Below are 23,803 nucleotides of genomic sequence, written 5' to 3'. Positions count from 1 at the left end.
TATACGAGTGTCTGAGGGAGCTGGGGGTGTTCAGCCTGGAGAAAAGGAGGCTGAGGGGGCAGATCTTCTTGCTCTCTGCAGCTCCCTGAAAGGAGGGGGTAGCTGGGGGAGTCAATCTCTTCTCCCAAGGAACAGGCAATGGGACAAGAGGAAATGGCCTCAAGTTGCGCTAGGGGAGGTTTAGACTGGATATTTGGAAAAATTTTACACTGAAAGTGTTATGAAGCATTGGAACAGGCTGCCCAGGGAAGGGGTTGAGGCACCATCCCTGGGGGGTATTTAAAAGCCGGGTAGACATAGTGCTTAGAGATATGGTTTAGTGGTGGGTTTTGTCAGATTTAGGTTGATGGTTGGACTCAATGATCTGAAAGGTCCCTTCCAACCTGGGCAATTCTATGATTCTGTTCTATGTTTTGTGCCCGTTGGCAGGCACCATGACCAGAGTTTGCCTTAAAGTCGTGGCAAGGTCCTCTAAAAAGATCATGGAAGCTGAGGAAGCAGAAGCCCTAGTGTTCGTTCTTCCGAAGTGAAATCCCATTTAAGTGACAGTTATCTCTTCAGGGCAGAGATTTCCTGATCTGGTAGAAAGCATCTATTGTATGAGGGTCCCTGTGGTCCAAATAATCTGGCTCGTTGTCTGTGCTAGAGTTGAAGGCATGGCGCAAGTCTTTAATCACATACATCATGTGGTAGCACACGTGGCTCTGTTCTTGAAGATTGTTTTCTGATGTATGTTTCATTAAATCAGTTGAATTTTCATGGGTACTTCTTGTATCATGGTGAATGAGTTAAGACTTTTCTTACGTTGATGCTGAAATGGCTGTGCTAACTTGATACCCAGATAATTTAGAACATAATTCCGTGCTGAGATGAAATGTCTAGTTTGGCTGATTTGTTTTGCAGAGGTTTCTCTGTAGTAAAGGGTTATCCTGGGGGAGGGGAATCAGAACATTTAATTTAGTTTTCTGCTTTACATTGCCCTTTGAAAATTTCTGCTGAGATAGAAGGAGCACGAGTAGATTTGGCTAAGTTGGATGTTTAAGGTTGGGTACTAGAAAATCCTTCTCCTTTATGGGGGAGAAAAAAAAAACCTGAAATTTTCAGACAGTTAATTTAAGAATTTGCTTCTTCTGAATCTGTAGGTTCTGCTGTCCCTGACAGGCCACTGGGAGATACCTGGCTGTAGCTGAAATTGCACAAGCAACCTGATGTGCTGGCTTCGGCATTTCTCTGTGGTGTATCCCCTTTGCGGCCTGCTTCCTTGCTGTGCTGCTTCCTCGGGAAGAGCACAGACGTTTTCACACTATTGAATTTGCGCATTTCAATACTTCAAGAAGACTTCAAGTCTTTCAGTTAATGTATTGCACCCAAGCGTGTTTTGAATAGAGCTGTGTTCGAGCATAGCTTCTGCTTGTTTTCTTCCCTCTCTCCAACTTTGCCTTCCCCTTATCAGCTCTCTTGTGGTTTGCTGAGTTGGTGTGATCTATCCGTGCCTCTGCAGAACAGGTTGTGAGACTCGTAGGGTTTTGTAAATGGGTGAAACTTTACATAAGTCACAAGCCCTATAATCCATCCACGGGACCTTCTTCCTTGCAAACCGACAGAGTTAATTTTGACTGCTAGCTGGAAATCTCCTTTACAAAGAGCTCTTCCAGAGCGTTGAATCTAGTGTTGCCTGTGTCTGAAAACTTGCTTTTAGGTGTATGCTGAGACAATTTTAAAGCTGTCTTCACTGAATGATGATCTTGCGGGTCTGCGATGAACAAACTTCCCTTTGTGTGCGATATCATGTGATGCTGCGCTCCCTCCCGTCAAGTGATCTGCTCTCAGATATCGTGTTACTCCTCTTCCTTTGTTAAGGGTAACTTTTGTTCTAGGACAGTTGTTTTTATTGGGAGCATCTGGCCATGTTACTTACCCTGTAATGAAGCTGCGCTTCAGACCTTGATTCTGTGCTGAGGTGAAACTTGACTGTTATTAAACCGTCAAATTAGCCCTTGGCCCTGCTGCCAGCAGTTGGTGTGGCGTGGGGCCACTCGCGGTTGTTTCTGACAGAAGTACTGAGCTTGGCACTGGAATGAGACATTGCTGTGTCCCTTCTTTACACCTTTTTCCCTCTGAATTTAAACCTCGGAAGGTCAGAGTAGGGGTGGAGTGAAAGGAAAAAAGCCTTCCCAGAGTGAAATGAGCCAGATCTTGGTGTAACCCTGAGTGCTTGTGCGAAACCCTTGATCGAGACACGCACCTGGGAAGCAGAAGATGGTTTTCCCAAGGTATTGCCAGCTCTGGAAGGGCAAAACGAAGGTTGCTTCTTCTGTAATCCAATATTTTGGAAGTTTGCACCCCAGCAATATGTGCCCGAGACATCGCAGGCTAACCTAAATTCCACATTAATGAAGCACTTCCCTCAGTGAATAAAATCTGAGGAAAAACATAATTAGCTAACTAAGCCGAGCCATTCTGAAAGGCTGCCTTTCTTGCATTTATTTCTGTACCCTGAATCATTAATCATCTTGGCTAAATGCCATGTAAAGCATTAGCCAATCTGCAATTTCAATAGCTTTTTGCTTCGAATGCTAATGGTAGTAGCAATTCTAATGATGAATCCTTCACTACAAAAATAGTAGTTAAACCACCTAATCCTGTCTAATACTTGTGACTTCACATTCTTTCTTTACCCACTATTGTTATAGGAGAGGACTAAAAATAGTGCTGTAATCAGTTGATGGAACAACATATTTTAACCCTGGATCTAGTCGTTAGTGGCAAGCCTGTGGTTGACACTGTGTGGTGCTTGTCTTATTGTCAGCTGGTAAATACCTTTTTTTTTTTTTTCTCCCCTCTCCTAGATACTATATATGTGTTTGTGTGTATGCACGCAGGGTAGATAGTTTTTAAATAACGTGCTATGCGAGCTGTTCAAACAAGACAAATGCTGATAGTCTCCCACAGCTGAGTAGGAGGCATTTGTTTCCATCTGAAATTTGTAAACCTTTGGTTAATTTAAGAGGCTTTAACAACTTGTGAGTGTATAAATCAAGTGCTACAAAGTATTTAGGCTGCTCAACCAGCTATATATATTTTTTTTTTGTCCTCCTCAACATTCTAATGGTGTTTTTTTTAGGCAGCAGCTGGAATGTTTTTGATATTTCTTATTCTTGATGCCTCAATCCCAGTGTTCTTGTAGTAATGTTGACATTTTTTGAGGAATGTTTTACTAGAAAATATAAAAATTTTGTAGATTTTTTTTTTCCTATTACAAATTGAGTGAGACTTAAAATGTGGAGGCCTAATAGACGGAAACGTTACATGGCACTTGCCTTTTCACACTTGCAGAGTGCACATGAGTTAAAAATAAAGAAATATCCAAGTAATAATCACACTTATGAGGTGCAGCACCCCTAATGTGCCAGTGCAAACTTGGAACCTCTCATCTCTTGTCTTCTCCCAGAACCAAAGTAACGCTATTCATCTTAGGAGCTGGGAAGTCAGAACACTTGGATCTATCCCAACATGTGTAATAGTGACACGATTTCCAATGTTACTCTGCAGGACCAGAAAAGCAAAACAAGTGGTGCCATAGCAAGGTGAGGAGCTTGGTCCCATCAAGCTTGTGCAGAGCTTAAATTGTCGGATGGCTCCCTCCAGGCTTGCCGGGAGCACGACCAGCATCAGCAGAGACCAGGGAGTGAGCGCTTCCCATGGATTTGTGGTCCCAGCGCCCGGCCCTTGCCCCTGCTTTTGTTTGCCAGGGTGGCAGATAAGTTTAGGGGGCTTCCCCCAGAATTCCTAATCTGTGGGATATCCTGGAGTTTGTTTGCTTGTGTGGCAGGACTGAAGGCTGCAGTCGGCCCTGTAATTTGCTGTAGATCAAAGAAATTTTGAAAGCAGCCATTTATGCGTTCCAACTTCATGAACCTTGTCTTTGCAGCGTCCGTCCTGCCTCCGTTTTAGCAGGTGCTGACCTGGGGGTTTTGCCTCCTGGTCAGAAGTACAATCAGGAGAGAGCTGTAATTGAAAGGAGCAGCAGCTGAGGGCTAGATGGGTCCCGGGGTAAGACAGTGTTTGGGGAAGGAGAAGGGCAGCCTTTGAAATGGGGCCACGTGGGGAGCGGGGAAATGGAGAAACTGGAGAGCTGAGGCTTACAGAAGCAGCCTTCTTGTTTGCTTTGGTTACCCTGTTTAACATAATTGGCTTAATAGAAATAGATAGTTTAAACCCTCTTCAGTCGCTGTTACCGCTAATAAATGCAGATATTCGATCTGTTTAATGTTGTCCAACATCAAAAAATAAAATAAAAGTCATAAACCCTAAGGCTTTACAGTGCACTTCTAGAGACAATTTTTTTCCATTATCAGCTAGAATATTTCTCAACTGGTTATTTCTCGGCTTCTTTTTCTCCAAAGGGCTTTCTATTTGCTTGTTTCTGTCTGCTTGTTTGTTTGTTTTTTCTCCTGTACCTTTGGCTTTCCCCCCCCCCCCCTTTGTTTAATTGCACCTGTCCTTTCTCTTTCTGGGAAACATCACTTGCATAAGGAGGAAGAAAAATCCTTTGTGATTAAGAGTGAAATTCAGCCTTTGATAGTTTTGCTGCGTGTGTGTCTGGGTGAATATAAATTCTACATAAACGAGAATTCCGTAATATATAAGGCTAGTATACGATCCCCTGAGATACCTGCAGAGCATGAAATGTGATACAATATTACACTTTGAATTTATATGTAAAGGTCATATTAGCAACCATATTTGCTTAATATAAGGTGTGGTATTAACAGTGATTATTGACATTAATATTTACCTAATACACTTCGGCTACTTTGCTGGTAGCTAGCAGTTTAGGAAAAAAACCCTGGATTATTCTGGAATAAAAAAATACGGTACTGGAAATCCGAAAGGTAAATATACTGTTGCTCTCATGTTAATTTGTTAGGTCCTTCAAATCCCTCTTTAGTAATCGTAAGGACAGTTCGGGGCCCCAGTTCCTGTTAATTTAACTGACTGCAGAATTCCTTTTGACAAGTGCCATTTAGCCCTGTGGGCCTTGTTGTTTGCTCGGTTAAAATTAACTGGAGTTTTCAGTACCAGCCGGGCAGCGTGTCCTCTCAGGTGCTGGGGTTTATCGCTGCTTTCCCTGGGCACGCTGCTGCTTTTGCAGGTTTCCCTGCTCATTCCTTGCTGTGCTGCAGCTTTTTAGCACGGGGAACATCAGCCCCTGTTTGGGGATGGTTTGTTAGAGGTGTAACAGGGGAGGTTTGGTCCTAGTCTCTGTAAGTTCCCAGAATCCCAGACTGGCAGGGGTGGGAAGGGACCTCTGGAGATCATCCCGTCCAACCCCCTGCCAGAGCAGGGTCACCCACAGCAGGTGGCACAGGAACGCCTCCAGGCGGGCTTGGAATGTCTCCAGAGACAGAGACTCCCCCACCTCTCTGGGCAGCCTGTGCCAGGGCTCTGCCACCCTCACAGCAAAGAAGTTCCTCCTCACGTTGAGGTGGCACTTCCCATGGTCAAGTTTGTGCCCGTTACCCCTTGTCCTGTCGCTGGGCCCCACTGAGAAGAGCCTGGCCCCATCCTCCTGACACCCACCCTTTCAGTATTTAGAAGCGTTGATAAGATCCCCCCTCAGTCATCTTTTTTCCAGACTGAAGAGACCCAAATCCCTCAGCCTTTCCTCATAAGAGAGGTGTTCCAGTCCCCTCAGCATCTTGGTAGCTCTAGTAATTTGTTCCCTCCACTCTCACCCTCTCTTGTGAGTGATCCAGACCCTTGGGTGATGCCCCAGATGATCACCTGAGTCTGCTGTGCTCTTCTATATGAGACAACTTCCAAACCTTCAAAATACTGGCTGTATCTGTGACCAAGTATGTTCTGGGGTGTCTCAGAGGCAGGGAAAACTCTCTTGCCTGGGTTTGTGGAGTTGTAGGGGAGCAGTAGGTCCAGTACCAAATGGTACCAGCGCATAGAACGTCTTCAGCTGCTGGAATATCGCTTTTCCTATTTCTGGTATAGCTGTATAAATTCAAAAGTGTTCCCGATGCGGACAAGGACTAATGTCTGTGTAGCTTTGGGCCCAGGAAAGCAGTTGCTTCTGAGTTGCTGTCATCGAGTTTTGCAATGGTGAGGCCCTCTAATCTTATTTATGAAAAAAAAAAAAAAAGTGTAATTTTCCTGTGTAAGGTGGCTACCTGACAGAAATTAGCTGCAAGCTGCTTGAGGGGTTGGGAAATCCATGGTGGAGATGTTCGATGTGGAGTTGCTGAGAAGCTCTCCTGCTGCGTGGGAGGTTGAGTTTTGAAAGTGACCGGTGACCTAGAGAGAAATCGCTTTGTGTTGCTGCAATGGCAGTAGGTGAGAGCAGAATGTGTTCTGTGTGTTGTCTTGTCCTCTCGAAAATAGGTGGTGGGAATCTGCTATTGAAACTTGGACAGAAAGGCCGCTGTAGCCTCAGCATATTTGAGGCCAAGGGGTTTTCTTCAGGAGACTGAAAATAAGATGCGGAGGCCTGACCTAGAGTGACTGCGCGATGAGTAATGCAGCTGTCTCTCGCTTTATCGCCTGTTTTTCAGAGCAAAGGTGAAAATTGGTTAAGAGGGCTTTGGAGAGACTGAATCGACTTCAGCCTCAGCAAAGCGAAGAATCTGGTGGGTTTGCTCCTGTTTCTCAGCGCGGGGCGAATCCACTCTGGGGTACACGCTTTGGCTGGGAAGACAGGGAATTATTTATGAGTCAGTGAAGTGGCTATAAGCTGGAGCGTGTTATAGTGACATACATTCATATATTAGCCGGCGTGGAAATTACTCTCATTCAAGAAGATTCTCATTAATTTTGCTGCGATTTACATAATTCCTGAGTGCATACACAGCATTTAATGGGAAGGGGAGGAGTGTTCTTGTGTGGTGAAACTGCTTTGTAACTCTTATTCATTAGCGGCGTTGCTGATGTACAGAGCGTTAATTTTGTTAAGCGGGCTTCAAAATTAAACTTGGTGGTTTGCCGCATTGTCAGAAACAACGAGTGCTCTTGACAGGAAGGTCGGGAGGGCTGGTCTCGGTATTCGCCAGGATGTGCACTTTGCAGTTTGCTTTGCAGAGGCTGAAACGGGGGAGCGACGGAGGGGTGCTGCTGGCCCAGAGCAGGAGTCAGGTTTTGTTGGATCACTTAGGAAGCAATCGGGACTACAGCTGACCTCTCCTCCTGTGATTCCTCGTGTTTCTCGAGATCACCTCTTCCTTCAAGGAACCAGGTTGTCATGTCGTATCCAGATGTCAGGGCATTGCTTCCTCGTGTGGCCAATTTATCTTGGCGTTGTCTTCTGGATTTCTTTCAAAACTCTGGTTCAGTGGTGAACCAGATTTTATGGTAATCAAATCTCATTGATGTTAACGCTCGTCTGTGAAGAAGTTCTTTCTCTGGGGACCTCCTTGTGTCTAGTGCTTACACCATCGTGACTCTTGCTCTATGTGTCTGTGTTTGTTAGAGGTCAGGGAGAGTTGGCGGGAGTAGATCCCGATGAGGTGGTACACCATCTATTTAGTTTAATTACCATTTCAGAGTATCGCCTGCCTTTTGGAATATTGAGGTGTACAAAGTCATGACTTGGGCTTTTTAGTCTGCTGTTTCGGAAGTGATTTGTTCTTCTTTCAAAGGGAAATGAAGGAGCTGTGTGATATTTGTGCATACGGCGTAAGAAAATGAGGTGAAGAGGTGTTGCTATTTAATATTATAGAAGTGGGGAAATGAGAAGAGGACCTTTTGAATACGGTCTTTGACAACTGAATAATAAACTACCCTGTATTACAAGCAAATAGATACAATGGTGAGTGGAGATAAAGGAACTACGTGACTGAGAGAAAGGGCCTCAAAATTGGTGATTATATATGCTTTGAGCTTACAGTGCCCAAAAGTCAGATGCGAAGACCTGATTTAGAAAATGTTTTTATCCAGAACTGTTAGGATTGATGAAAGAGAGATGAGTAGGGCTGTGACTTAAATATCTGTAATGAATAATTTCTTCCATTACCTGAGTGGCAGATAGGGAAGCCAATATTGGGTTTTTTTGCTTCTGGTAGTCACTGGGGCGGAGTATATTTGGGAAGGAGATGGAGGCAGCCTGTGCGTGTGTCACATAGCAACGGAGGCTAGGATGGTGATTGGCAAAGAAAGACATGTTTGAAGGACAGCTTCCTTGAGACCCTTAAGAGAGGAGTGACAACAATAGCGGTCTGTTAGGTGTGCAATTCGGCCAGGCAGGTATGAAGAAGCTGGACTGCACTTTGCTTTCATGTTTATCCTGCTTTTTGCCCTTTACCACTCTTCTTATCTTGGTCTCTGTATCACCTCTGTGGTAATCAATTACCATGGCATCGTTTGAAGACAAACATGCTTCTCCATATTGGAAATGGGCAAATGGTCAGCCCTGGGGAAAGCTGTGTGTGCTTACTGGACGGAAGCTCTTAGAGAAAGAGGAATTGCTAAATTGTTGTGGTTTCTGGTTGAGGATCATGAACTTGCATCGAAGGCGTTGACCGTTTTGGAGACGATGTTGTTTTTAGTTACACCAGCTCTAGGTTCTCCACCAAGAATTCAGGCCAGCGTGGGAGCACGGCTTCACATGTGGATGTAAATCACATATTTGTGCTGCTGTAATTGGTTTAACAAGATGATAACATGTATTTTTTACTCAAGACAAACACTTGAACACGACATCTGTGAAAGCGTTCCTACATCTAATGCGAACAAGTGAAATATATGATTCTAGCATTTTTAAAACTGGATGACCATGTAACGTGCCAAAGTACCAATAAGAAGGGTGAGAGAAGGGGCTGAGAAGAGGAGTTGGTTCTTGTTCAGACTCTGCTGTGTGTTCTGCGTGGGGCTGTTCCTTTCCCCGGGGACGTTAGTGCTGCTGAGCTGCGAGGAGTTGGTAGGGCTGGGATAGGACCAAAACAAAACACAAAGGTTTCCTAATATCCTTTTGATTTATGCTAGAAACTCAATGGTTATATCTTTCCAGAAGCTTTGTTTTGAGGTTCCCGTAGCACAATGTCCACTTTTGGGGGTTTCTTTGTTCGGGAGGAGTTGGGGACACACACTAAGCAGCCTGTTTCTCCACTAGCGCTTCCCCCAGCACTGCAGGTCCTGGATCAGCGCCATTGCGGCTGCATCTGTGGTTTGCTGGGGCATTGCTTTAGCAGCGAGAGTAGTGAACATCACCTGCTGAATCTCTTCATGTAGTCTCTCTATTCCTCAGATGTCTCATTGAAATAATAATTTGCTGCTGTTCGGCTTTTCTAGCTTAGCATGTCAGGGGGTTGCAGCACTTTCCATGAGTTCAGCTTGAAATGCTTCACAGAAGAATTTGGTCTTACTAATTTCTGTCTCACCTGAGGCAACCGAGATATCTGAGCTGACAGAGCAGCGATGGAGCTGACAGTAAAGGAAAGTCTTTGGTGTTGCCTGGTGCTGGAGTTTCTGGAAAGTGGAGTCCCGTTTTTACTCGCTGTGTTTGTGGTTGATGTGATAAACGTCACCGTCAAGGCAGCAAGACTGAGGCATGACTGAAAATAACTTTGAACTGAGATATAGTAATAAGAGGATACCTTATTTTTAAACTGCGATTCTGAGTGACTAGCTATTGAGGGTTTGCAAATGACATAAATATGTCTTAAATAATTTAACCATATGTTCCTAATCTTTTGCAAAGTAGTGTTGTCACAGAATAGTAGAAGCGTTCAGGCTGGCGGGCCCTTGTGGAGTTTATCTATGGTGCTTTCCTTACATCTGATGTTCTTGGATGAGGTCTATTGAATCTTGTCTTAAAATAGAAGTAAAGCGTAATCACAACAAGGTCTTGACTTGGTTCTGCTGGAAATAGTGGCAGGATATCAGAAGTCAGGGTTAAGGTCAGTGAACATGGTGTAACCGCCTCTAGCACTGGTCACTGGCAGGGTGGCGCAGTAGCTTTTAACCCAGCTTTTAATTTTTTTTATGCTGTAATTCACCCACCGGGTGTTACTGGGTTCCTTCCCTTGGTCTGGAGGAGGCTGTGTCCAGATCACCTCCCGTGTCTTCAGCGGTGTAAACGCTGCGTGCTAAAAAGAGCCCCTGAAGGACTTCAGTGAACACAGCGTGTGGATTACTCACAAATATAAACTCTTACCTCTGCTCTGGCAGGAAGGTGTATCGGCTCCGTTGGGTGGCAGGGTGTGTGTACACAGGGAGTAGGAGGTGTGTGGTGCTGCTTGTGTGCTGTTGTCAGTCTTGCGGCCGCTGTAATAAGCGCTGCTTTGATGGAGGTGTGTTATCTGTGGAGGGCAATCGTTCAGTCGGAGTCCTAGCACGTGGCTGAACTCCTGTGCTTTGTCCTCAAGTCCATAGTTGGGTTTTGGGGTTGGTTTTTTTTTTTTTTTTCTTTTCTTTGCTTCTGCGTCTGTGCTCAGTGGCTGCTTCTGGAGGGACTTGCCTGGGTGAGATTTGGGAATGAAAATCGGAAGTGTTTGCTTGCATTTTCAACATATCTGCCTTACTTAGCTAACAGTTTTAAATCGCTGCTTTTTTTTCCTGTTGTAATTGGTTCAGTTTTCATCAAATCACGATGGCAGAAAATGGCACAACTTCCCAAGTAAATGTATAGCTACAGGTCCTCCAGGTGAGCAAGGCCCTCCGGGGGCTGTCCCCTTGCTCCCAAGCTCTGCCCCGCGCACGTCTGGAAGGACTCCTTCCCATCGCCCTTCCCGTGGCTCCTTGCCTTGGCCAGCAGGGCCTGGGGTCCCCAGCGTGGTCGTGGAGCCGCGGGGCACACCGGCAGCCGCTGGGGAAGGAGGAAAAGGTCATACACTGTTTGAGGGTTTCTTACGGTGTTTTGCACCTCAGTTTGTGCTTCTGGATTTCTACTTGGAGACGTTAATGTGGGTACGGTAACTAAAATTGGCAACTGATGTGAAGGCATCGTTTGCTCTCCTTTCTTCGTCCCCTGCCCCCCATTTCAAATGGCGTTATTTCATTTGCCTTTTGTTTCTAGTGTTGTGTTTTTCTCTTTCATTTTGATGTAACTTGAATGTAAATCTGCCTATTTTGTAGATGTTTTTACTTGATTTTTTCACCTGAAAGGAAACAGTGCTGACTCGTTTGCTTACGCATTGACTCCCTCACTTGAAGTCATGCAACTCGCTGTGAAATATTAGTCTCTGCAATGCATTTAGCAAAGGCAGTTGCCTTAGACTTTGCGTGTCTTAAAAGTAATTGCTAGTTTTTCCTTTTTTTGTGCGTGTATAAATCTAACTATAAACGTTGTAGCTTCTGGGAGTCTTAAAGGTAAGTCATCTTTCGGAGCTCAATAACCTTGTTATGTGCTGTAATATGGAATGTAGCTCTCAGTCTGTGTCAGAAGAATTGCTATAAACAATGATTATCATTTTAAAAAATAATCAAATACAGGCATTTCCTCATGTATTTATTTTTCTTACCCATCTATAAATAGGTGCGTTCCATGGATGAACTGAATCATGATTTTCAAGCGCTTGCTCTGGAAGGACGGGCTATGGGAGAGGTAAGTGAAAGGCCTATAGAAAAAAAATTCTGTGCGTTTTGGGGGGAGGAGGGAAATAAATAACAGGTTTTGAGCCTGCTGGAATGATTCTGAACTTGAGGGTTCTCCGTTATGACTGTGAAGCGTGAGTGTGTGTGTGTGCGCTTTAACAAAATAAAAACCTGTCAGGCTGGAATACATCTTAGTAGGAGGAACAGCTAAGCCCTCCACCTGTTGTATCATCAAACAGTAAAATGGTGGTTGTAAAAGAACAGTTAGAAATATGTCTTGTGACAAGTGTTACAATACTTGTAGCATGTTTATTTTGGGATCCAGTGATCTCAGACGCCATAATATTGTGGGCTGTCTGGCATTGTCTGCTGTCCTGTTTCCACTCCTGGCCACCTTTTGGCTCTTGTCAGGAAGCGCAGGGCCGTGTTTAAGGTTTAAAGTAGCTGGGCAATGTAATCGAGGGCTGCAGGGGCGAGAAGTGCTTCGGACAGGTCGAAGGGCTGAGCAGGGAGCTGTCAGATAACAGGCCCTTCAGTTCTAACTTTATAGAAACCCTTGAGAGTTATTTTAATCTCACAGCATAGTAAGGAGGTGGCAGCTTTGGGGGAGATGGCCATTGGTTTTCTTTGGAAAGGGAGAATTTACCTATTTTTAGGGTGACTTGAAAGAATAGCAAGTTACTATAGATGTCTGTGTTAGATTCTCAAAAGCTGGATGTAAATGCTTCTTTTCCTTTATAGTCAGTCCCTTTAGCGGCTTGTGGAAGAACAGAGATGAGAAAATCATGTCTTTTAGGAGGATACTGATGTGCGGCAGGTCAGCTTGATACAGGGCTGTTTTGGAGAGTCTTCCTTTTTGCATTCCTGTCTGTCAAGTCCAGACTAGTTTATTTTCTCCATGTTTAGTCTATCCTATCTCTGTTACCTAGTTTTATGAGCCAAATTAAAAATAAAAATCCCTAGAACCCCAAAATTATCTTTTTTGGAGAAAACAGCAAACCAGGACTGTTGTGTGGGGGGTTTCATAAGAAAGATGCCCTCGGGTGGAAGACCTCAGAGAATTCATGGTGCTTGCAGCTTGGCTTCTCTCCTCTCCTCCTTTCCTTCTTTCTCTGGAAGATCAAAATACAGAGTTGCGTTTTAATGTGACAGTACTTGATAGGAAAATCTCTGTTTCTCTAGGTTATATTAACCTACATTAAGACTACTGACTAAGAGTAGATGAAAATGATTTACAAAGGAGAAAACATGACATGAAAAATCTGTCTAAAGCTGCTGAAAAACAGCTGATGTGCCTCCATATGAAGCATGCCAGTGGAATGACGGGGGTGTGAATGTTCTGTGAATATTATTTTTTTTTTTTAACACCACTTGAGCAAGACGTTCATTTTCAGGTATAGAGCGCACAGGCTCTTTGAAAGCCCGCTAAGAGTGAGTACGGCACTTGCTTTGTACTTAGCGTGGCATTAGGTCATGTTAGCTTAAATGACTGAAGTCATTCCTAAATATGCTGCTTTTTACCAACTCTTAGTTTATTTGGCCATATCTTGAGAGAAGTGAATTTGGGTTTGGCGTTTTGGGGGATGTGAGGTTTGCCTTCCAGTGATGACTCGCCTTCCCCCCCGCTCCCCATCATCATCATCTTGTAACTGATGCAGAAAGTTTTGGAGATGGCACCCTTTTGTCACTGGGCTTTGCCATGTATCGCAGTGTGCATCTTTTTTTTCAGGGAAGGTGACGTTTCACCCTTCTCTTCAAGCTAAAACACATTTCTTGTTTCTCTTGGGTTTTTCTCCCTTAGTCCCACAGCTTCCTTCCTTTATCCATTGACCTAGGTGATTCTATGATTCCATGAATTTTCTCTGTATTTCCTAAGGTATTTCAACATACATCCAGCTGGCCGATTTAAGGAACTGTGTAAAATGAGATCCCCGCAGGATAATGTGTATTGTCTTTCAAGACTGTGTTCTTCAACTATGGGCTTTGATTTTGTGCAGGATACTCTATGTGTTGTTTAGGCACCTCAGCAAGGCGCTGATGGCTTCCTCCCCTTCTCCTGCTCCTGGAATGTGAAGGAAACTCATGGAGAGAGTCAGTGTACTAAGAAAAAAAAAATTAAGTCTGAAATAAATGAGGAAAAGAGCGAATGGGATTTGTATTTCTTGATCTTGTCTCTTCTGAGCCTTACCTGCAGGAATTATCAATGATCTCATACTTGGAGTTGATAGTGAAAAACCTGGGGGACAAAGATGAGGAAAGGAGTGTTTATGCATTTCGTGTATCTTTTTATCTTCTTGTTCTCTTGCTTCTTGGTAAGAAAGAATCTCAGTGGCCAGTCCAGCCCAAACTACGACACGACGTCATCATCATTTCAGTGATTTAAGGAGTCTGCGCCTCGGAAGACGCCAGACCCTTTTTAAGGGCACTGTCAAGCGATTAAATCTCTTCCCTGGATTTTGACAGCAGGATAGATAATATGCAGTGGTGAACGGGTATCCTAATGTGGGGAAATTACGAATAGTTTAAAAAGAAAAATCCAACAACTTTCATCTACCTTGTGGCTGTTGCCATCACAGAATCCCAGATTGGCAGGGGTGGGAAGGGCCCTCTGGAGATCATCCCGTCCAACCCCCTGCCAGAGCAGGGTCACCCACAGCAGGTGGCACAGGAACGCCTCCAGGCGGCTTTGGAATGTCTCCAGAGACAGAGACTCCCCCACCTCTCTGGGCAGCCTGTGCCAGGGCTCTGCCACCCTCACAGCAAAGAAGTTCCTCCCCATGTTGAGGTGGAACTTCCCATGTTCCAGTTTGTGCCCGTTACCTCTTATCCCACCCTCCCATGCTGCCACCAGCCTCGTACCCCTGAAATTTCTGTGCCAATCAAAGTGCAATACTTTCTCAAGTGTGAGACTGAAAAGAAGAGCTGCAGAAACCCCTTTTGCTCCACTCTAGAATGGAAAAGATTTGGGCCGTTGATAGCGGAAAAGGTCAATAATGTTGAAAGTCGCCTTCTAAAAGGGGGGTCAGTTCTCCCCCTTTATTTCATGCTCTGTCCAGGCTGGTAGCTGCAAGGAAGTCAGTCATCTTGGAGCCTTACTACAAGTCATGTCAGCTTAATGAAGTCTTCCCTAGTTTTGTATCAACCTCCCTTTCTTGGCACATGTTGAACTGGAAAGTGACAGAAAGCGATGGTGTATATGTATAGCAGTTGGCGAAGAAAAAGGATGGCGCTTTGGAAGTCGCGCGTTGGGGCTGGTCGGTTTAGCACAAAGACCATGTGTCTTCTGAGACCACTGTGTCTTCTAAGGTCTCTGGTCCCACCCCAGTGACACTTAGCTGAGGCTTAACATGAGCTATGCAAGTTGTCTTTCTTTTCCGGCCTTCGAGGCAGGGGAGCTGGATGTCTGCTTTTCTTCGCTTAAATCCTTCTTATGTGTAGCTTTGCAATATTAAATATTCACGGAGCATCTTTTTGGGGTAGCGGACAGTGCAGAGAGACTGCGAGGTGGTGTTTGTCTTTGTCATCAGTGTGTTACGTGCATTTTGAACGGCGGCAACATTCTTGATTTGGTAGTAGGTTATGTTGTGAGGTAAGCCTGCGTCTAGAATAAAAGAGCAGCTGGGTGAGCAGCTAGCTGTAACTTAATCCAGGAGGGTGGGAGGAGGATGGGAACATGAAAACATTAGGCAAGTGGTAGGTGCTTAACTTCAAAAAAGGAAGGAATTGGAGTGAAAATTTGAAGTATGAATATCTGGGGTAACAGTGAATCTCACCCTACTCTTGAAAAGAAACACTGGTGAGAAATATCTTCAATTTTCACCTGATGAGAATTTAATTATTGTTCTCCGCTGCTGTGCGCTGCAGGTTGTAGCGGTGGAGTCTAGTGTAGGTCTGTCTGTGGCCAAACGGGGAAATTGCCACAACCCCCGGGGTTGGTTGTAGTGGATCTCTTAAACAGCAAAGGCTGAGGCGATACCTGGTTGTCCATGCTTACGTTCCCTTGATGCAATTGGTTAGGTCCTAAATAAGGCCTTGCACCTCTCTCTTTCTTAAGCGGAGTGGTTGTTACATTGGGCCTAGGCGTTCTTGTAACTGGTTTGAAAAACAACCAAAACAACCCACCAACCTAAAAACCCCACGTGACTCTGCTTTCCCGGCTAATGATGCCTTTGCTGCGTTCTCATCAATTCATGATTCGTTGCCAGCTGGGCTGGGGAGGATGGACAGTTTCGAATAATGTTTCTGCGCAGTTGTTTTTACATCTCTAGGGCTAGCAGCTTTCGAAATGGGAAGACTGAAGCCGTGTTTGTGAGGTGCGGTGTTGCCACAGCAGCTACACTGGCGTGTTGGTCGGAGAGCACCAGCACCAGAAGAGCTGAGCAAGAACGCACCAGGACGTGGTTAGGTGGCCACTGGCACTGGCCAAGAGGCAGCTTTTGGCCGTGGGGTCAGTGAAATGCAGGTAGATCACCTACCAGCTTCCCATCCTGGCAAGAAGGAGATCTGCGTGTTTGTTGGGGTGTGTTATTGGTGCTCTCAGACCCTTCTGCAAGCCAGTTTAACGCCCTGAGCCCGCAGAAAGCTGCCTGTTCTTTGGGATGGGCCAGCAAAAGCCGTCTCTTCAGCAGCAGTCAGCCCCTCCACGCTCCAGCTGCTGGTGGCATTCCAGCTGGGATTGCTTGCTGTGCGCTCAGCCTCCCGAGCTTGTTTGTTTTTTAGATAGGAACATTTTTTTTCAGGGTAGATAACATCTTAGTGTTTGTAAACCTGCGGTGCTGCCCAAACGTGACTTGTAAATACACGCTCTGCCTTCTCCTACCTGTTGCTGCAGATAAACCAAGTTCTCCAGCTGCACAGATGGCTTCTTTTATCTTAATATTTGCCTTGTCTGAAGGGGATCAGTTTACTTAATTTGTCTAATTCGTAATCCCATCTCAGTGGGATCTATATGCACAGACCCTGTACTTGGTGACTGTAGAATTGCTTTTGTTGCTGTGTAAGTCGTCCCCTCCTCCCCGCTCTGCTAAATTGAATATTGGCCTAACTCTGTAATTCCCCTGTAAGAGGGCTTAGAAGGATTATTTTCATACTAGATAGAGTCAATTTTAATAAAAACTGGGGAACAAATAAACTAGCCTAGTTCTGAACTGCTGCATGTTCTTTTTTAATTTCCAATCTGAGGAACTGGATGATATTCACATAAAATGATTTTGTTTGGGTGTTGGTTTTGTTTTGTTTTTTTTCACATTGCAACAGACAACTTCCCCTGAGGAAAAATTCAGCGTCTTGGGGGCCTGTTGTATAATTCGGTACAGATGATTACTGCTTGCTAAACCTCTAGTTCTGGTCGGAGCAGTGTTTTACAGAACAAGGACCCCCGTTGCCATCTCTTTAATAGCGCTCTTTGGTTTTTCCCCTCCCTAATATCTGTAAATACATCTGGCATCTGTACGGAAAATCAATGTCGATATTCTGCATCTTTCTGCTCATGGTACGGAGCTTCCAGTTGGAAACTTTATTCTTCCAGGGGAGAAAAGATGAAACTGGAGGGACAGAGATGTAGCTGTTCGTGCAGTGAGGGGGTGTCTGTGTGTGCACGAGATAGTGACCATTAGAATTTTTTCGGACCCATCTGTGATTCACTGCAAAACCGTAAGAAGGTGTTTGGGTGCAGCTCTTCAGGATCCTGTTGGGTGGGGGTGTTTTGACCCTTAAGAAAGGGGTAGAGGGTGGACAAAGTAATAAGGGACTAACTTAGTCTCAAGTCGCCCTCCGGCCAGGTCTTGCTACCTTTTGTGGTAGCGACCCAGCCTGTATGGTCAGGAAAACTGAAATGTTTGTTTAAATGAACAACCAGACTGCAAATAAAAGCTTGCTTTGTGTATATTCCACTTCATAACACGGCTTGTTGCTGTGGCTTATAAACATGTATTCATATGAAGTGTTCGTTTCCCTGGTCGTTCGGTTAGCAGCGTACGCCTGGCTTGTGCAGCTGTACATGATGTGGGTCTGAACATGATGCCTCGCATCTGGGGGTGTCCCTTTCCACATCCTCCGTGTATAATTTTGTTATAATTGAGATTTGGAAGTGTCCTGTGGGCCGCAGCACACTGTGGTGACAATACTGGTTTATTTTTGTTCTTACAGTGGCCAGAAGGTGCGTTAGCAAACGGATTCCCTTGCCTCCTGGAGCCCCTCAGCAGCCACGTTCGCAGGCTGCTCTTTGCTGGGGCTCGGGCCAGTTTCCTCCATGGCCCCGCAAAAGGTTGTTCTTTCGCAAGAGGGGCTTTTGTAGGGGGGGAGACACGTGCTCTGGCGCCTGGGACACCCTGGGGAGACACCTCTGCCTGGGGTTGCTGCTGAAGACTCAGCCTTGTCAAAGCCCGGCCTGACTCCGCTGGAGTATTCTATTATATTATTCTGCTGGAGCTGCCAGTTTGGAAATGTGTTGTAAATTTTAAAATTAAATTTAAAATAAAAAAAATTAAAATCTTATTTTGCTGCTTATTTTGTATTTCATGAGAAAGTGAGTATTAATACCAAGTATTCAATACTCAACGTATTAATACCAAGAACGGAGGTTGAATTTAGTTACCTGCAGCAGCCTTCCTCAGAAGCAACTACTGAACTCTACGCGTGTTTGCTTCAGATTTTAGGATTGCTTTAAAAATACAGAGATTCCCTGTTGCTGTGACTGTACCGACCAGGCAGTTGCTGGGCTCCCTGTTGCCCTTTTCTGTGCTGCTTTCCAGATGCAGGTTTCCTCTTAGCTTTGCGTTATATTTGATTTTTTGCTTAAGTTCCATTTTGCCTTTTACCTTAAAGTAGAAATAAATTTCATACGTTCAGAATGGACTATTGCTTTTTTTTTTTTGTGTGTATGTCGGTAAAACTTCTTAACGTTTTGGAAACTCGAGAGCTTATGAAAGGAGTTTAATTTTCTTGTAAACTAAAGATTTCTCTTTCCTTGAAAAGCAAATATTCTGCTCACTTTTTCCCTGTCTCCTCTCTGCAAGCCCATGCCCCCTCTCATCCTTCATTTGAGGTGTGACTGCGGAACAGATGGTGTCCTTCTGGAAGGTGTTGTCAAAGGAAACGAGAAGTCTTTAGTTGCAGCTAAAACTTTGTTTAATGGGCCGGCATCGCTTTCTTCAAAATTCCTTGAAATGGAATGGGGAGGAGAGTGGTTATTTTTGCTGGGGTGGCAGCAGCAGGAGTCAAAAAGCGGCATTGCGCGAAACATGGGAATGACAGCAGCTTACAAGAAATCGTAACACACCTGATGTGTGTTTGTGTTTGTACATACTGGAGAGCACTGACTCGGCTTTCACCTCCTTCGCATCACCCCGCGGTGCAGATGGAGGAACAGGTTAGTCTGTGCGTTTTGAAGTAAGTTTTGCTGATGGGAGTTGCTTGGCCTTACGTTGCCTGGAGTTATTTTTGGCTTGCATAGAAGGGGAGCGCCGTGCAGGTTTCCCTGCTTTTCTCCTTCAGCGGAGAGAATCAGGAGCAGTCCTAGGCCGCGTTTACGATGCAATGAGAAATCCTAAAGTCCCTGACAGCGCTTCTAAAAAGTGAGTGACGTGCCGATATCTCACGATATTTCTTCTGCTGGTTGCAGAGAAGGACCAGCTAGGGAAAACACTCTCTTGAAAACTGAGTTTTTTCTACTCAGTGGTTTGAGAGTTTAAAAGAACAAGTTGAGTCTTGTCCTCTCGGTAGGAAAAAGACAATAAAAACCCAGAGGTAGCTTAGCACTTGGATTAAAAATGCTTTCTTTAAATTTTAACCTTCTTGAGAGCTTTGGGTGAAAATGACTTGCTGCTGAAAAGGATTGAAACTAAAATGAGGTACCTTGTAGAGAAAATAGGCAATTAAATGGTCTTGCTTGGACAGACCGTGGCCAAGATACGGAATTTGTGGGCAGGCATGGTGTGCCAAAGAACGGGGAAAACAAAAGTTTGGTGTTTCTGTACGGAAAAGTTCTGATACTCAAAGCCAGCGTTTTGGACGAATATTTGACCGTAGGGAGAGGAAGGAGAGACTTCTTGTACACACGGAAGAAATTCTTTGCTGTAAAGGTGGTGAGACTGGCTCAGGGCGCCCAGAGAAGCTGTGGCTGCCCCATGATTGGAAGTGTTCAGGGTCAGGCTGGATGGGGCTCTGAGTGACCTGAGGGATGCTGAAAAGATGTCCGTGCCCATGGCAGGGGGGTGGGTTAGATGATCTTTGAAGGTCCCTTCCGACCCAAACCATTCTGTGACTCTAGATTCTGCCTCTGTAATGAACGCTGCGAGGCCCTGTGTGTCCCTGACGCTTTTTACACAGGTATTTCACCTGCCCCGGGGACAGCCCAGGTACCAGAGTCCATACGTCCAGGTAGGGTTGAAGTGCACATACCTTTGGAGGACTTTGGAGTACGCTGCATTGGGCCCGGGCACAGAAGGCGAATGAGCTCATCTCGTCCTTTGAAAACTAATCTGAAAATTTTTTGGTTTTGAGTTAGCAGGAGGAAGGCTATTGCGCGTTGGAAGAGGAGGTTAGGGCAGGCAAGTTAGTTACACAAGTGTGTACTTCCAGTAGAAGAAAAACTGCAATGCAATTGAGCAACATTTATCCGTAAATAAGTTTTGTTTAGCGCTGTGGCAGCAAACAGCACACACGTGTACGGTGTCTTCACCCTCGGAGGATCTCGGCTGGTTCCGAAGTGGCGTCCTCTGTGCTGGCGCTCCCGGCGGGCCTGGCACAAGAGGGGTGTTACTGCCTCACCTCATCCTAAAGCTTGACCTGTTGCGTGTTAGTTTGAGATGTTGATTCAACCCCTGTAGGTGAGGATTGCTTTGTTTTACATTCCGGTGTGCTTGTACAGCCGACGTGCGGGTGTACGCATCGAAGTTTCAGTTCAGCTGGGAAATGCCCCCGCGCCAGCTCTGGCTGGGGGGTGTTTGTGCTGCTGGAAAGCCCGTGCAGCTCCGTACAGCTTGGGGTTTGACTGCCAGCAGCGCTGCTGCTCCGAGCTGTGCTCAGCCGCCGTGCCTGCCCTCCATCTTGTGCCTGTACAAGGGTTGGTTTTTTTTTTTCCAAAGGGATTGCATTTATTTATTTATTTTCCCCCTCGCCAGGCGACTGCCGTGTGTAAGTCGTGGATTGATCTTATTCTCTACTGAGCTCAGCGCAAAAGCAGGATTACTTTCAGTCGACAGCAATTTTGAGTATTAGTTAAATAGCTGAATGTAATTGCGCTCTTATCTGTGGCGGGGTTTTTCTTTTGGTATGGTTTTGTTGGGTGGTTTTTTTTTTCTTTTAGGATTTGAAAGGAATTCTGCTTATCAGATGTGGGGTAGAAGCGATGTTGCTTTCATTATAATACTTGTCTTTTGTGTAATCTGTCATTATCCAAATCGGAACCTCAGGTTTAATCTCAGATGTACGGAGCTGCTTCGTTTGTGAGTAAACAGATCTTCCTTAAGTTAAAAAGTGAATAGCGAGCACAACTTTTCTGATCGTCTGTCTTAAACCAGAGTGCTCTTCAATCATTTACACTTGCTCCCTCTTCGCCCGGCAGCCTATGGCCTCTGTTGTGCTGTAGCCTTAAATTTGCGCGTCTGCTGATGGAGTGTAGAGTTATCAACACTTCTAATATATAGGAGACATCGACTAATCTGATGATTCTTGTTTGTTCTGTGGTAATTTCAAACAGATGCAAGTACTTGTTCGTCTTTCAGTTCCTTTAGTTTTATTCCAAGTTCAGCAGGCGGGGCTCATTTATTTTGTTAATTTGCTCTGAATGCACTGTTGTTTCCTGCCTGAACTGCATACATCTCATTCAGCCAGAAGACTTAATTTGAAGATTGGATGCTTGACATCTAAGGCACTTAAGCAGGGCTCAAAATTCCCCTTGCCATATGTAGATGCTGCGCAGCAGGTGTTTCCTCGGTGAAGCTGGTATTTTCAAAATACATCTGCTACATAGGGCACATCGCTCTTTCTGCCGTCGTCTGAACTTCAGAACAATCTTCCTTGGATTCGTTCAAGCCAAGGATGACTTTCTGTCTTGTTCTCAGTAAGTGCCTAACCGCTTTCTCTTCATCCGGTAGGAACAATACACGCGTGCGGGTGGGGTGGCCCAGAACTGTTCACTCCTATTAGTGTTTACAAATAACCTTCACAGCGTGGAGAGTCCTCAGGAGCCATTCAATAAGCGAGAAGTGAGAGCTCTTGGCACCTCTTGAGTTATCCTGTCCCTGCCAGCATCAGAACTGCAGTGTTTGAAGGCAAGAATTAGCGCTGGATGTCCCGGGTGGTTTTGGAGGTCCCTTCCCCGCTCAGGTGGAAATTGTGATAATATTCTGATCGGAACAGGTTTTTTTTTCCGCTAATATCTTTTTTTTTTCTGGAAATTAGCTCTCGTGCTGAGAGGCTGGAGAATGTAAATTGTATGTGTGTGCTTACGTGTGTGGGGTTCGTAAAGCATTTAAGAATGTTAAGAGGATTGCTGAGATTGAATCATTATCTCAGTTGCTGTATGGCTTTCACCCTAGGACTATATAAATATTTTGATTATAAAGCATGTATCAGTTTGTGTTTAATGATTGATTCATGTTTAGAAGGGAGACGCTTATGGTTTATGTTTGCATTTTATACTTATTTTAATCATGCTTTGTTTTGTTTTGTTTTTTTAATTGCAGCAGCTGTTGCCGGGTAAAAAGTTTTGGGAATCTGATGATTCCAGCAAAGATGGACCAAAAGGGATATTTCTGGGAGATCAGTGGAGAGACAGTGCTTGGGGAACATCAGGTAGCTCAATTATTTACTTAATTTAGTCGGGGTTGAATACACAAATGCGCGACTCATCTACTCAAAATTGCTGGCCAGTCTGGATGACACAGCTTTTCAAAGATTATTATTATTTTTTTTTTAAATACCTGTTTTACATAATAGAAAACGAATAGAGAAACCTACATTGCTTCATGGTAGAGTTAAAAGATATCCATAGTGATAAAAAGATTGTCTAATGTGAACGTGTGTACCTTTATGTTTATCTGCTTAAAAAATTTTAGATTGCCATTAAAATTTCAATTTAAATTTTCTAATGTATTTTCTGCCTTGGGATGGGTTACTTTAAGTTTGAACAAAGATGTTAGAGAAAAAAATTAGTTTAAAAAAACCAAAACCCAAATAACGCCATAATTTTTTCAATACTAAACCAACCAACCAAAACCCTGCAACATTCACTTAAAAAAAAAAAAAAAAAAAAAAAAAAAAAAAAAAGAAAAAGAAAGCGATGATTTGAATTAGTAGTGTTGAAGTTTATCTGCCAAGAATTTTGTTCTTGGATCAGAGACTGCCCCTTATTTTGGATTTAAGGGGAGAGTGTTCAGGTTGGGTTTAGTTAAACGTCAAAAAAAAAATATCTGAATTTGAAATGCTAACCTGTTACTTTTTATTTCTTGTGCTTCCTATGTGTAATGAATATGCTCCTTAAACACTCCGGAGTGTCTCGCGCAGTTTCCAAACAACTGTGCAGCGCTCCGGCTCCAGGGGAGATGTGATTTAGAGGAGCTTCGCCCTTGTGTGGGTGTTTTAAATATCCATTTATTAATGGATGAAAATATCCATTATTAAAGTGAAGGTATTATTTAAATTTCGAAATGGCTGTGAAAAGGGGATATAAAGCTTCTCAGAATCCGCTGGGTTGAACCTTGCAGTCTGGCCTGGATGCTGGGGAAATGTTGGGGAGCTGCTGCCTCCGGCTGTCCGACCTGCCTGCCCGCAGCGGGTCTGGGGAGCAGCGCCTGCGTCCCGCCCTCCGCGGCACTTTGGGCCTGGTTTTATGAATATAAACCGAAGTGGAGGGTGAATTAAAGGGCTGAAACCAGAGTCTGAACAGCAACAGCGGAGAAGGAGACTTTCTCCTTTGCCGCTTCTGTGGCTGGGCGGGTTACATCCACCAGACAGGCAGGGTAGACATCTGGGGGAGGTAACCTCCCACGCCGGCTGATCGCAAATCTCCGTGAGTCAAAGCCCTTCGTCTCATCTCTTCCTCTGTTTATTCTCAATTAATCCTGTGCACCTTAACAGCCTTTATTCCTGAGCCACAGCCTGGAATGGTGTCTGTGAGTCAGGGAAGTCATAGTTTCCCCTTTTGCTCATCTAAAATGAAGAGAACAGCCATGGGCTGAGCAGTTGGTCAAGGTGGCTGCCCCAGAGCAGCTTGGAGGGGGGCTGTGGGGGTGTCCTTGGCCAGGAGACTAGTTTGTTCCATGAA

The 23,803-nt window shown here is 44.7% G+C and overlaps 1 protein-coding gene across 10 annotated transcripts in view; it reads left to right on the top strand.

The window, feature by feature from the left end:
* The window catches only part of PUM1 (pumilio RNA binding family member 1), an 83,598-nt gene that overhangs the window by 9,140 nt on the left and 50,655 nt on the right, over window positions 1-23,803 (top strand). For 6 of the 10 annotated variants that reach the window (XM_074562672.1, XM_074562669.1, XM_074562670.1 and 3 more), the window contains exons 3-4: window positions 11,477-11,545; window positions 22,224-22,332. In XM_074562672.1, the coding sequence (XP_074418773.1) occupies window positions 11,477-11,545; window positions 22,224-22,332 (178 nt within the window). The remainder of the gene's footprint in view (window positions 1-11,476; window positions 11,546-22,223; window positions 22,333-23,803) is intronic. The other 4 variants (XM_074562673.1, XM_074562671.1, XM_074562667.1 and 1 more) reach the window with 1 other exon arrangement.

Source organism: Larus michahellis, chromosome 19, assembly GCF_964199755.1.
Source record: "Larus michahellis chromosome 19, bLarMic1.1, whole genome shotgun sequence".
In the NCBI taxonomy this organism is placed as follows: Eukaryota; Metazoa; Chordata; class Aves; order Charadriiformes; family Laridae; genus Larus; species Larus michahellis.
The sequence above is the reverse complement of the archived record's forward strand: the minus strand, read 5'-3'. Positions and strand labels throughout refer to the sequence as shown.